At 37.6% G+C, this 15018-nt stretch overlaps 2 protein-coding genes across 2 annotated transcripts; one reads left to right on the top strand and one right to left on the bottom strand.

The window, feature by feature from the left end:
- Positions 1-498: 498 nt before the first annotated feature.
- Positions 499-14251, top strand: LOC112047873 (beta-1,3-glucan-binding protein-like). The gene is made up of 9 exons (XM_024085154.2): positions 499-1674; positions 2616-2900; positions 2992-3161; positions 4596-4744; positions 8226-8377; positions 9806-9906; positions 10890-11001; positions 11961-12073; positions 14034-14251. The coding sequence occupies exons 1-9, from the start codon at positions 1542-1544 to the stop codon at positions 14232-14234; spliced, it is 1416 nt and encodes a 471-aa protein (XP_023940922.2). The 5' UTR covers positions 499-1541; the 3' UTR covers positions 14235-14251.
- LOC128198797 (piggyBac transposable element-derived protein 4-like) lies at positions 5236-8175 on the bottom strand. The gene is made up of 2 exons (XM_052885844.1): positions 7643-8175; positions 5236-7361 (listed from the first exon to the last, which is right to left on the bottom strand). The coding sequence occupies exons 1-2, from the start codon at positions 7927-7929 to the stop codon at positions 5375-5377; spliced, it is 2274 nt and encodes a 757-aa protein (XP_052741804.1). The 5' UTR covers positions 7930-8175; the 3' UTR covers positions 5236-5374.
- Positions 14252-15018: the final 767 nt, after the last annotated feature.

A 15018-nucleotide genomic window follows, 5' to 3' on the forward strand; every position in this document is an offset into this window, starting at 1 on the left:
GTCATTGTGGCTGTTAAGTTGGGTACAAATTGCGTGGTACATTATCTCGGTCCGACACTCAGAATTTTTATTACCTGGTAATAGGGATGATGACAGTTTTTTTAAAATTGTATATAAATTAAGAGTATGCTAATAGTAAAGCAATTTTGTCAAAGTAACAGGGTATCTGCGATCATTACTTTCGGAGCTACAGGGATTTAAAGGGTCAGATTTGCGGCACTGCCGCGGATCCCTGAAAAACGCCCCATACAAAATGGCACGAGTTAGTGACGTCGTTGGCTCGCTGATCGTTAGATTTGTATGGGCGTTCAAACAAAATTACTAATATCTTTGTTATTTGTGCGTTTATGTTTATAGTTCATTTATTGAAAAATGTCACATTTAATGTAAGGAAGCTAAAACTGAATGAATTTTTATCTAATTACGATTTTTATTAGATTTTGAAATTTTATAATCTTAATTATTTTGCAAATATCCAGTCAGTCTTTGCTTTTTATGTATAAATTAGTTAACATTTACCTTATTTATCCGAATTTATTATAAAAAACAATATATTCCAACCTAGTCATCATCCCCATTCAGTTAGCTACCAGTATCAAGAACTTTCTCCAATAAAAAAGGTGAGCGTCACATGGAGATAAAGCTACTCACAGATTAACTTGATTAAAGCCGTATCTGAAAGAAATGTCTGAAAATCCAGTTATGATTTAAACGGTTTGAATTAATACATCACTAATTTGGTACCGCCTTCAAGCTGATCAGAAGGCGGCACATTTTCATGATTTTGAAGTGGGTTTTTTTTAATATATTTTTTTTTTCCATTTTTACCTTTTTAGGGAAGTCCCTTTTAGAGTTAAGCATAGCGTGGAAGCTACTGTATACTATTGAGGAGTAACCTTAACTGTTTTTCTCTCCATCATGAGACCCCAAATGACAGTCACGACCCATCTAGATGTAAAGTTCTTATCAATATTAATTAATCAAGCTCAAACACAAGGTATGTACTGTAAACCGTTGAGGAGTTCCCTCGTACTCTATGCTTCAGCTCCAGCATTAGATCGACACCTGATTTCATTGAATTATAGTGATTTAAAATATCTAATGAAAACATTAACAAACTTACTAGTTGCCCCTATAATATTCGAAAGTTCCTTTCAATTTCTCCAGGATCCCATCATCAGATCCTGTCATGATTATTATGGGACCAATAGAAAGCTAACCAATTAGACATTATATCATTCTATATAAACGTCAGTGTTACTACTTGATTTACCTATTTAAATACCCAATAATACGAACTTAATAAGCACCTGATAACCTTTGATTCAACGTTTTCTTGAACAAAGAAATTTACGATAAAAACGTTATTATTACCAATTTCGTTATTGTATAGTTTCTTGTAGTTTAGTGTGTCACCTGGCGGTCTCCTCAGTAACTTTTATATTAAATTTAAGTGTTTAAATGGGTGAAACTAAATTAAATTAACTGGACATATAATTTGCAATCGAATCCTCAAAATTCAGTTCATAAAACATTGCAGAATGATCATCACTAAAGGCATGTTGTGGTTGATGCTTGTGGTTTTAGCAGATTTTCAAATAAACAATGTAGCTTCAGATGTGGCAGTAATTCTTAGACCTATACGCCCAAAAGGATTGCAGGTTCTTATAAAAGGTACCTATTTATTTAAAATGTATGTAGGTATTTTTTCATTATTGAATTTTTCTTTTTGTGACTTGTGCGTCTGAGAAAAAAATGGTATTTCCATAATTTTCACTTATGATAATCTTGTCAACTAACAACCCTTTCACACGGCAGTCCAGTTTTTTGCAGGATCCCGTTCGATGGCGAATGTATTTATATGCTAGCGTTTGCATGCGGTTTTTTGATGGACACAGGGTCTGAATTTGCAAGATGCAGTAAAAAGTCGGTCCTGCAAAACTGAACTGCAGTGTGAAAGGGGCGTAACGGCCCTTTCGGTACAGTTTTTTGCAGGATCCCATTTTTTTTAGGATCCCGTTTGATGGCGGATATATTTATATGCTAGCGTTCACACGTACCCGCATGCAGGATCCTGCTAAAAACCGATCCGGTCGAACTGTGTCATTCCTTTTTGTTACTACAATTTGTATCCGTAGTCCAGTAAAAAGCGGGATTCCGTTTAATCATAAATATATTTAATATAGAGCAGTGTCTACACGTCTTCTGCGTGCGGTTTTTTACTGGGCACTGTTTTTAAGCGTAGAAATAATAACTTTTTACTGAATTCTGCAAAACTGGACTGCCGTATGAAAGGAGCGTTATAATGTATCTACATGCGTCATAGTTCTTTGACTCTTTTATTCCATTGTATCGGTCTATTTTTTTTTAATTAGGTCCCTTAATATTTTACATTATTCAATATTTTACATCATTACATTACGTACAATAAGGGTATAAATTGTATACTTAATGATGCGAGTAGGTATATCTAATTAAATATTATACGTTTAGACTGAAATTATATTGCTTTATCATTGGCCACAGTGCTTGTTTATTTATTAACCTGTAATAATTTACCTGTTTAATATAAAATTAAATCAAATTGTGTTTTAAATAATGTTCCACTTTTTTAGCGGATGGAATGGTTCCTCATTTTGTATTTTTTGAAGGAGGAATTTATCAAGTTGGGAAATCTACCCAGAATATTAGTTCAATATTTGACGTTGCAATAAGACAATACAAAGGGGGTGACAATAGATGGCTATTTGAAAATTATGACGTTGAATTGGAAGTAGGAATGGTGATCAAATACCGTGTTTTTGTACCTAACGTAGTACATGATTTAAATGTTGAAAACGAGCAAGGTACTCTAACATTCAACGGATTTATACCAGACTATAAGGATTTTATTGTTATGAGTGAGTATACATTTTATTATTGATTTTCATTAATTAATACCCGGTAAAAAAACCAAGTAACCAATAATAAAACATAATATTATTGTTATAGAACTGTTTGACCGTTTACCTTTTCCTTCTCCTGGTCGCTTTTGCAAGGAAACTGTCACCAAAGTCGTTGGAAAGCAAGTGTGCGCTGGTGACATCATTTTTGAAGACAATTTCGACACATTTCGGACAGACCTGTGGCAGATCGAGCAGTATATACCCACAGACCACCCTGTAAGTAAATTCATTCGTTTTTTGATTAGCTTTAATTTTTTATAACTTTCATTTATTTATTTGTCAATTTTTTTAATTTCTTACAATGTTTATAAAATACAAAACATAATACAAAATACTATAAAAAAAAATTCAATCCTCCCGCTACGGGACATTTGAGTGTCCAAGCATCCGGTGATCAGGGCTCCAGAGTGAGGAACCTCCTCATAACACGCGCCATCTCGAGAATCACTGTCTTCTGTATCCGACTCTTGATCCAACAGTTAATTAAAAGCTTCTTAAGATGTTGGTCGAAGCTTTTCGCTATAAGACCATTGACTGAATTAACTATCGGAACAATAATAGTTGATTCAACATTTCAAACGGCGGTAATCTCGTGAGCGCCGTCTAAGTATTTTGATACTTTTCCTTTTCGGCTTTAAACAGAATATCGGCATGTGGAACAGTAATATCAACAATTATTGCACGGTGCACTGACCGACCAACTAGCACTATATCAGGTCTATTGGCAACAATATACCTGTCACTGGTAAAAATCGTTCAGTTCCAGTAGAGCAATGCACTGCTATTTTTAAGAACTGACGCTGGGTTGTATCTATAGTAAGGCATCTCAGAATCTATAAGGCCATACTGAAGAGCAAGTTGTTGGTGGATTATTTTGGCTACTTGATTATGTCTATGCAAGTATTCGCGGGGTAAGACCCCTGTCCACTGCAACGACATCCTTATACATACTCACATTCATCTTGAGAAAATGATCTCTAAGATTATTATTATAACGCCTTAACTATTCTTAGCCCACGAAAGCCCACGACTTCGACAATATGAATTTAGTTTAACATAAATCCCGGGTCTATGGACTTTTCTTAGATAAAAAGTATATGTTGTTAAATAACCTGTGATATCGGCTTGTGAAACTCCCTTTAAAATCGGTTCAGCTGTTCCAGGGATTACTGTACAAACAGAGAGAAAGAAAGATGAATTTATTTAAATTTAAATAAAAGCATAGACCAAGGATAGGTTTACAGAGAACAAGAGAAAGAACAGATAGAAGAATAGGCTCATGATGCACCCCATATCTGGAGACGACATATCGCTGTCTCGTTCGTTTCGATAAGACGAATGAGACAACGATGTTTTCAATTCCGCCGCCACCATCATACCCAGATGAGAGAAAGACATAATAATATAGGTGTAGTTTTCTCATCTGGATACATAAAATCGTGGTGCACATCACAAGCCTACTGATCTCTCTTTATCTCTTTAGATCTATCCTTGTTCTATGCTTTTATTTTACTTGCCCTTTTAGTAAGTATATTCTGTGGGTAAAATCATCTTGAAAGCGGAATAACTGCCTGAATCTAGTTTGGATGCCTACTTGCATGTCCATTGTTTCGTACTAGTTCTTTACTAAATTTTTAAAATTATTTATAGGGACATCCATTTGTGTCATATCAAAGTCTTACGGCGGATCCAAATGTGTTCGTAAGAAATGGAAGCTTGCTCATTGTACCCAAACTTCAGGAGGACTTCCTGGAAAGAAATCAGTCAATTGAAACTGGATTTCTTGATTTAGGAGATGGGTCGGTAATATTTCATGATATACTATACTTTGTAAGCAAATATGTAAAATGTACTATCTATATTAACACATTCACTGCTTAAGATATTATTAAAATAATTAGGCAGAAACCAAATTTTTTTAAGGCGTATTTTGATTAAGTATATAGGTATGTTTAAAAATATGGATGAAAGTATATTGTTATTATTATTTTTTTAATAAAAAATAACCTTTTTCGGATCCGAGTGTTAGGCACATAGCGCGCCAGGTGCCGGTCACTCGGATCCGAGCGTAAGGGACAGCAATGGTTGGAATGGAACTACTCCACAGATTTCGATAATTCTTTTACATTTTAAATGCTATATTATCCCTAAGTAACATAGGGATATAGATAGTAAATAAAATATAATGCGCATTTGAATAATTATTTATTGAGGAAGACATTCATAAATCTGAGCGATACAATAATATTTATCAAAAATCAAATCAAAGCCATACAATCAAAAGTATCAGTACGTAATAATTATAAGTTTAATTGAAAACTTGTCACAGAATAAAGGTGAGTCACTCACATAAAGGTACAAAGGAATAAAAAATATTCTGAAAATTTTAACCACATAGGTAACAAAACAATAAAATTTAATGAAAACAATTATGAATGTGCTAGGCAGAAACATTTTGTACAGAAACCTGGAGAACCTTCACATTGCTTACATTCATAAATTGTTTGCACCCTTTTTTTCTGTGATTTGCAACCTTTGCATTCTTTTCGGACCACTTCGATAGTTTGTTTCGTGACTCTTCCTACTGTCTTAACTCTCGTCCGGGTCTTTTCTATTTTTGTGAGTTCGTGTTTCACTTTCAAAACATTGCGTCGATTTACATCATTAGGATCAGGTAAAAGCTTCTCCAGTATCTTCATACGGAAATCATATAGATTTAATTTGTCATTCGCCGAAAATGTATTGTACAAGTGCAATGCATTAGTAAGGCTCATTTGCAGCATATGCACAAACAGCTTCTTGTACCAACGCAGCGTCTTCCTTTGGACTGGATAGTATGCCAACATCTGATCTTGAAGATCAACACCCGACATAAAATTATTGTAATGAACGATTGCCATTGGTTTCACTACTATAGATCCTCTTTTGGAAGTAGTCTCCATCATCTCACTACCGTGTTCTGTAGAAATATACAGAACGTATCGCTTATCCCTCCATTTTCCGACATGAACGCCGTTCAAGAACAAGGATTTGTTTTCTCCCTTTTCCAGTGAAACAGAGCCAATTTCGACGGGATTATCTTTCCTGTTTTTTCTTAACGTTCCTGTGCAGTATGTCTGTCGATCTAGCAATTTCACAGCCAGGCCATAAGAATTATAATAATTATCCATGTATACATGATGGCCACAGTCCAGTCTCTCTTCTAGTAGTTTGAAGACAATCTTACTACTATGTCCTTGCCCTGATGTCTCATCATTAGCACCGGCGTAAACTTGAAATTTCAAGACCGTACCATCTGGTTCTGCTAAAACATAGAGTTTAATGCCATATTTATGCCGTTTGTTTTTTATATATTGTCGGAACAGCAACCGACCGCGCCACAATACCATGGACTCATCCAATGATAGCTCTTTACCTGGACAGTAAATAGTTTTCATTTTATTGTTAAAATGATCCATGAATGGTCGGATTTTATTGAGACGGTCTTCTTCACTGGTTACAGACGTAAAGTGAAGGCATCGTAAAATAAGTAAAAAACGATTTCGTGACATGAATTGTCCGAAGCATGGAATATTAAACAAATAGTGTCGTTTCCAATAATCACTTAAACGGTTTAGTCGAATTGTTCCTGTGTGAAGAAGGAGTCCTAAAAATGTCAGCAGTTCTTCCTTTGTTAAATCTTTCCAAGATTTTATTCTGGAGTTTTGTTTGACGTTTTGTGCATTACCGACTCTTATTGCGTTCGCGTTGGTCTCGCGAACTATAAGATCTAACAACTCGTCATCAATCATTAGTCGGAATGCTTCGTAAGGATCAGTTGGAGGCGGCACTAAGAGTTCCTGTTCCTTAGTAAACTCTAAGCTTTTCATGGAGCTTGGATCACTGCTCCAGGTGGTAGTGGCTCCTTGACCAGAGGGTGAGTTATTGGGTGATAGATAAAAATCATCGGGTAAGTCTGGAGTACGACTTCCAGATCTCCGAACAGCCATAATTGATGGAGAGACGTCATCACGTTCTGGCGAAAGGTTGGGGGTGATCGCATCGGATCTCAGAAGAGATACGCTAGGTGTTGAACTGGTAGGGTTAATTGGTATATCCGGCAAAAAATCTCCATAGTCCTGTACGATATTCGGCGATGTAGGACGGCAGTCAATTTCAGAATTGAATTCAAAGCTACCGTCTCCATCAAATTCCAGTAGTCGAGGCGCTGACTTCGATGCTGAGGAACTATTTAGATCTGGTAACTTCAACGATTGAGTAGAATTATTACGCGTGGGGCCATCCCTAAATGAAGGTCTTAATCGCTTACATTGAATGATAGCCCTTCCATCTGACTCACATAAACCACGTTTTGATGCAGATGAACTTGAAGGTTGAGGTGGTGGTACACAGCTGACTGTCTTTGAGGCAGGTGACCTTTAAATAAAATTAAATGGAATTAAGTACAATTTACTGTTATTATTGAGTTCAATCAATTTAATTTCATAATAAATATTTTTAAGCATTTTTTGATGGTAACTACACCTCTTTGAGACGGTTCAAAGCAATGAGGAATTTGGCTTTTGAGGCTTAGTGATTAAAGTGTCAAGGATGGAATCCTGAAGGAACGGGTTCGATTCCCACTCGGAGATTTCATTTTCCACATTGTTTTCAAATATTTATTGTCATGCGTTCATAACATCATTAGTTAGTCATACCTTGAAGGTTGAGCTAGTGGTATATGGCTTGTCGTCTTTGGGGCAGATGACCTTGAAGGTTGAGCTGGTGGTACACGGCTGGTCGTCTTTTGCTTCAGTCTAGTATCAAAGATACTATCATCACTGCCGCAACTAGAAGAGTCCTCTGAACTTGAAGAGTCTTCATCAGCTCTTTGAGAATACACATCCTCATCACTATAGTCAGACTCATAGTCATCACTTTGCCGACGCTTTTTTCTAGAACTACTCGTAGATTTACTTCCAGACGGTCCAGCCTTATTGTCCATTTTAGTGCAAAAATAGCTTTGATACGATCGTGTGTAAAAGTCACAATTACACTGTTATAATGAAACCAATACGCGTTTTCGTAAGTTGAATATGTTTCAGAGCGGTCGCGCAAACCAACATAAACTCACCTCAAACGCCGGCGGCTTACTGACTACTACAAAATGCACAGGCCGGTCACTCGGATCCGAGTGCGCGGCACCGCTACTATCCCCCCTCCCAACTCGGATCCAAGTAGTGAGCACTAAATGTGTTAATAACAATATAGTCCCTAATAGTTTTCTTTCCTTATTTCAAGATGTACAAGAAGACAGTGCTCAAAAACGGCTTTTGGGCCGGACATATTACCGCCAATAGTGAGCGGGCGACTGACCAGCATTGCCTTCGCCTTCACCTACGGGATTGTAACCATAAGAGCCAAGATCCCTCAAGGGGATTGGCTCTATCCAGGTCAGTACTTTCAACTAACTTTTTAGTAGAAAGTAGGTACTTAACTACTAGCTACTTACAATGGTGGACTAAGCTCATTGGAGCGGTGGTAATTCAATGAATTCTGTCGGTCCTGCAAAGGGCCAAGCTTTAGAGCCGACTCACTTTAGTGAAGACTGGAACGTATTCGGCTTCATCATCAATGATGAGTACATCACTCAAACTACGGTTTGCCGGCGATACCATGCTCAACGACCTCAGCACATTTTCTAGACGTGTGGGCCTAAAATGAACAAGAGTCAGACGAAGATCATGTCTAATGCTCATGTACTACTCCATTCAGTTATTGTTGGGGACTCTTCGCTTGAAATGGTTTACTTAGGACACACAGTCCAGTTAGGTAGGTCCGATATCGAGAAATAGGTGTACCGCCGAATCCAGCTCCGCTGGACATCGTTTGGTAAACTCCGCGACATCTTTTACGTCCAAAATACCTCAGTGCATGAAGACGAAAGTCTTAGAACAGTGCGTGTTGCCTACGGATCCGAGACTTGGTCTTTATTTATGGGCTTTATTGGAAGGTTCATAGTCACTCAGCGGGCGATGGAGCGAGTTATGCTAGGAGTTTATCTGCGTAATCGAATCAGAAATTAGGAGATCCGACAGCGGCCTCGTACCGGAAAGCGCAGTGTTGGTCTACTCAAAGACATCACGAGGGTTGCAAGAAGCCGCTGGATGCTGGCAGCTTGAGACAGTTGTGTTTGGAAGTCCATGCAAGAGGCTTAAGTCCAGCAATGGGTGTCGAATAGGAGAACTTTATTACCATATTTATTGTTAGGCATATATCGTCGTCGTCGTTATCAACCCATATACGGCTCACTGCTGAGCTCGAGTCTCCTCTCAGAATGAGAGGGGTTAGGCCAATAGTCCACCACGCTGGCCCAATGCGGATTGGTAGACTTCACACACGCAGAGAATTAAGAAATTCTCTGGTATGCAGGTTTCCTCACGATGTTTTCCTTCACCGATGAGACACGTGATATTTTAATTTCTTAAAATGCACACAACTGAAAAGTTGGAGGTGCATGCCCCGGACCGGATTCGAACCCACACCCTCCGGAATCGGAGGCAGAGGTCATATCCACTGGGCTATCACGGCTCTTTTAGGCATATATGCCTAATAATAAACCGGATATTGAGTTCTATAGAACTCAATATCCGGTTTATTATCTATTATATTATCTACCGGATATTGAGTTCTATAGAACTCAATATCCGGTAGATACTAAAACTATTATCCTAAAAAACTATATACTACTCGACTAACTAAGACTAAATAATATAGACCTAGCAACATGGCAAGTGGCCGCAAACTCAGCCTTATGCTGTACATAATACCTAAACAAAACATGTTTATGTGTTAATAATTTTACTTTTAATACTTTACAGAATTTCTCGTTGAGCCTTTAACAAAAAAATACATCGGCGAAAAGGATTTACAGAGTTTGTTACAGGTGTCAAGTATAATCCAACTTATTTCAGGCATTAAGGTAAATGGGTATTTACTATTTAGCTCGGTCAGACATTACTCATTTCATCATGGCATTGTCACTGAACATTTCTAACAAAGAAAACTTCAGTACCAGACTTTTATCGAGAAATCGAAAATCGCCCCGTAGCTGTTTTGTCGTCATCAACCCATATTCGGCTCACTGCTGAGCTCGAATCTCCCATCAGAATGAGAGGGGTTAGGCCAATAGTCCACCACGCTGGCCCAATGCGGATTGGCAGACTTCACACACGCAGAGAATTAAGATAATTCTCTGGTATGCAGGTTTCCTCACGATGTTTTCCTTCAACGTTTGAGACACGTGATATTTAATTTCTTAAAATGCACAGAACTGAAAAGTTGGAGGTGCATGTCCCGGACCGGATTCGAACCCACACCCTCCGAAATCGGAGGCAGAAGTCATATCCACTGGGCTATCGTAGCTGTTTTACGGGTTTTTATGTTTTATTTGTTTTATTATATCAACATGCTTCTGTCCCATAAGGATTTTAAAGACCAACTAAATGGCGTCTAACGGTAGATTAAAACCACACTTTTTAAGGGTTCTGTGCGTACGTAGTACAAAAACGGAACCCTTATAATAACATTCGCGCACATTTTAATGTTTCATCACACATCACACTTCAAATTAATCAAGCCCGAATAAAAGGGCTATAAATTGTAGAGGAGTTCCATCGTTTGTGTTTCGCCTCCATCAACCTCTGACTGACTCCATGCCTTCATGAAATTGTAGTGCTTTAGTTTAAAAATAACAAGCGCTAGTCTTTCTCCAGGATGCCTTCGTCAGATCTTGAAATGAAGAGAATGGGAGTTCAAAATCGGTCCACAAATGCCCAAAATGGTCAGTTTCCTTTCAGCTTTTCCAAAATTACAAAGGCTCTTAACAATAGATATTTACTGGACTATCTGATATTCCTGACTCTCAACATATATTTAGTTTTAAGCTAGCCATTGTTCCTACAGTATCTCAGAAGTAACGCTTGTTTTGAGAGTCGTTCAGACCTGATTAGACGAATCCTGAGTGACGAGCATTGGAGAGAAGAGTTTCACGAATACGTATTGAGGTGGACGCCAGGTAAAGTAAAACTAATTTTGAAGTATTCAATGATATTAGTTAGTTTATAATTATATTAGGTTAGAAGTAAGTTTTTAATTTAAAAAAAAGCGGACACCCGCTACTTCGTTACCATGAAAGTTTTCAAAAATCCCCCGAAAACCGTAGCTTTTGTCGTGAAAAAGTAGCCTAAATATGTTGCTCAATATTCTCAATCTACCAATGAAAGTTCTTTGCAAAGATTAGCACGGACTCCCTCTTGTTGTTCCTCGTTATTTCTTTGTTATTTTTTAATTTATGTCAATCAGGGGCATAGCTACCGTCGTATCAGCCGTATCAAAGATACGGGGCCCCCGGTCTACAGATGCCCCTTACGTATTAAAGCAAACATTAGTAAAAAGTATCTACAATATTATATTAATCTGCTGATGCTTCCCGGAATAAAAAACATAAAATGTGCAAAAATGACAAAAGTAAAAAAAGCAATAGGTGAAGTAGATTTTTCGGGATTTGCCACTCGTCTATTGGGGTCTCCAAATAATTTTGATACAGGGACCCTAAGCTACTGACCCTAAGTCCTGTTAATTCACAAAGCGATGATACAAGCACGCATACAATCGCCCTATCCGAAATAGTTGAATCACATGATAAATTACATATTCTTCCAAAAATATCAAAACGCAATATCAGGAATAAAGGATTAAATATTCTTACGAGCACACCTATAAAGGACCAGTCAGAGGAAAAAGAAAACTGTAGTATACTTAGACACCACTAAACCGATTACATTTTTTTACAAATAGAAAGTTACAGGGAGTAAAATAGCCTACACTTATCCCCATTATACATATATGCATATTAACAAATATTTTATAGTATAAAATAGTTCTGCTAGTCTTCTTATCTACTAAGTGAGTGTAAGAATAATAATAAATAATATTAACCCTTAAATTGTTTCTCTAATAACAATTTTTTTTTAGGTGAAATAGAACTTTTAGTGGATAACGAACTTTATTTACGAACAAACATGAGGTCGCTAAACCAATGCCACAGGGACCATCTAATTGGCTTCGTCCCTAGTTTCAACGATTACGTAAGAAATACTCAACTTATCTTTTGATTACAAGTATTTTAAGGTTTGCCGGGTGACACTTCAAGAAACTGCGTTACGCTCCGCTCACGTTATGCGCTCACAATGAGAGCGAGTGAGAGGCACGCGTCCCTTCCACTCGGGCATGGTTAGCCCGCCTAAGAGCGAGAGAGACAGACATAAAAAGTAAAAGGCAAGCGTCCCTTCCACTCGAGCACAGTTAGCCCACCTAAGAGCGAGAGAGACAGAGCGAGAGAGAGAGAGAGTGAGAGAGAGAGAGAGTGAGAGAGATAGGCATACACACCGGTTCGAATTATGAATATTCACATTAAAATTATTTTACCACTCAAAGTCGTTGTCACGTAAAACTTTCGCCCGTATACCGACTTTACATGCAACCAATTTTTTTCATTTGCCTCCTTGGACTTTCTCCCCTGGTTTGGTTCTTCGAACCCCTTTTGGGGTTGAGGCCGTGCAACCTTTTTTTTTCGCGGAGGAAATCTCTTTCTGAGATATCCGACTTACTGGGGTACAAGACGGGTTATGTGGAATTTACCACTAAACCCCCCCGGTGGCACCCTTTTGGTAGGCTCCGGGAACTCACTTAAACTCGCCGGTGCCTCCGTTGCACTATGCCTCTGGTGCTCGTCTACGAGTAAGGTTTTTGTTTTATATACCACGTTGTAGCAGCTTCAGCCACTCTAAGCTGCTACGAGTATCTGCCCAGTGTCGCAGATTATAAGCAAAAAATCAAAATCAAAATCAAAAATCATTTACTTCAAGTAGTCTCAGTTTACAAGCACTTTTGACACGTCAGTTGACTATTTGTAAAGATTCTACCACCGGTTCGGAAGGCAGGTTCTGCTGAGAAGATACCGGCAAGAAACTCAACACTTGCTCTTTTGAAAAAGTCGTACAGTATTATAATTTACAATTGATGACAACATTACAATTTCTTATAGTTTTACTTCCTGTGTGAAGGTAGAAGCTGATCCAACGGCCTCCAAGCATCTTTATCATTAAGGAACTCATCAATGTTGTAGTACCCTCGACTAAGTAAATGTTTTTTAACACGTAGCACGTAGCAGTCAGAGCCCCCACTCTGGCCGCTTGCGACTTCGCATATGGGATACTCTTGGAAGTCAGTCCAAGTGCCCCGCGTGATCTGCGAAGTGTTCGCTATATGACCTGGCGCTGGTGTGAAGTTCTTTAGGGTGCCTCGTGGACTGCGATGTCAGCGTTGTATTTCGTTGAGGCGGTGTCAACTCCGGTGAATGTGTCGCCTCACTCGTCATCTTCGTTGGGATAAGTGCCTGCAGGTTAAGCTACTTGGAGGAGTTCACAAGGTAGAGGACTTTTAAAAAGTTGGTCATCGGTACATTTAAAAGCGATTAATAATTTTGCTATTTTAATTTTTATTGTAATTGTGTCATTTCTTTTTTTCTTTTTTTTTATTTCATTATTTTCTTTTCTTTGTATAAAAGCACTTTGTTAGATAATTTAATTTGAAAATCATTTTTATCAGCCCCATCTACATTTTGTATAATTACTTGTAGATAGAGATGTGGGTTGTGTATGTAAACTATTTGTTTTTAAATTTACTTTAAGTTTTGTAAGATATATTATTGTACACAACTGATTTTAACATCATAATCATTAAGTAAATTTCAATAATTATAGTGTATTATAGACAATGTAATTTAGTTATAAGATTATTTTTTAAAATTTGCATGCTATTTTGTAGCAAATTGTATGCCAACATTTATTATATCAAGATCTGTATTTAACAATTTGCAAATAAAGAATTATGAATTATGTTTTCGATCCCAAATAAATAAAATAAAATAAAATAAAATAGACGTCCATTCGGCGGTCTCTTGCTATGTGGTGTGATGCCGGTGATGTGTATGTCCAGCGATGTGATTTCTTCATCTCTCATGTTTAAAATGTTTCCGTCTTCTAGCGCCAGCTGTCGTTGGGTGTGGGTGCCGGGGGTACTCACGTGTTCCCCGACTCCATCGTCACCGACGCCGGACACGTCAAGCCTTGGCGCAACGCAGACGCCAAAGCCAGCCTCAAGTTCTGGCGGAACAAATACCAATGGTTGCCGACTTGGATTGCGCCGAGCCTAGAGATTGACTACATTAAAGTTGAAGCTTTATAAAGCTCTTATAATCGAAATAAATGTTAACATTTTAAAAAGTTCTTTTACCTACTATCTATAATATCTAATATCTAAGTAATTTAACACAAAAAAGTTTTTAGAGCATAAGGCTACATACACATAACTCGTGAACGAGTTCATGAATTTTTTCCACATTTGTAGTTTTGACTAATTTCATGCCACAAAGAAATTAGTCAGAACTTCATGTAGATATTGTGATACTTGTTTTCCTCTTTTCAGTTCATTACGCTTATTAAGCAGTCGGGTTTTTTTTATAATGGTTTTTTTTTAACTTTTTAGTTTTGTATAAGGGAGATTTTTTATTTAAATATAAGTAAAATTAAGTTTAATTAAATTTTAAAATATATTTAAAATCGATTTTTAAGACTTTTTATTTGATACCCATATTGTTAGGAAAAAATTAAAAAAAACTTACCTACCACCACCCTTTTTCCACTTACAGACGCCATTTTGAAAATTTATATAGTCTATGTCACTACCACAATTTGGACGAAATCAATGACACCTCATATGTCAAAAATGGTCTAGCTGTTTGGGCTGTGGGGCGGTCGGTTGTGCAAAAGAACTTTACATATATACACACATACACACATACCCACATACACACATACGTTCGAAAAACATTACCCTCCTTCTTACGCAGTCGGGTAAAAAAGAGGATAAACCATGGCGGTGACATGCGTGTGATTCAGCGGCCGGGCGGCCGCTTTTGATTACAAAGATTTATTTTTCCTCGGCTAGACTTAGCTTGGCAAATTCATTC

Source organism: Bicyclus anynana, chromosome 15 (genome assembly GCF_947172395.1).
Source record: "Bicyclus anynana chromosome 15, ilBicAnyn1.1, whole genome shotgun sequence".
Taxonomy (NCBI): domain Eukaryota; kingdom Metazoa; phylum Arthropoda; class Insecta; order Lepidoptera; family Nymphalidae; genus Bicyclus; species Bicyclus anynana.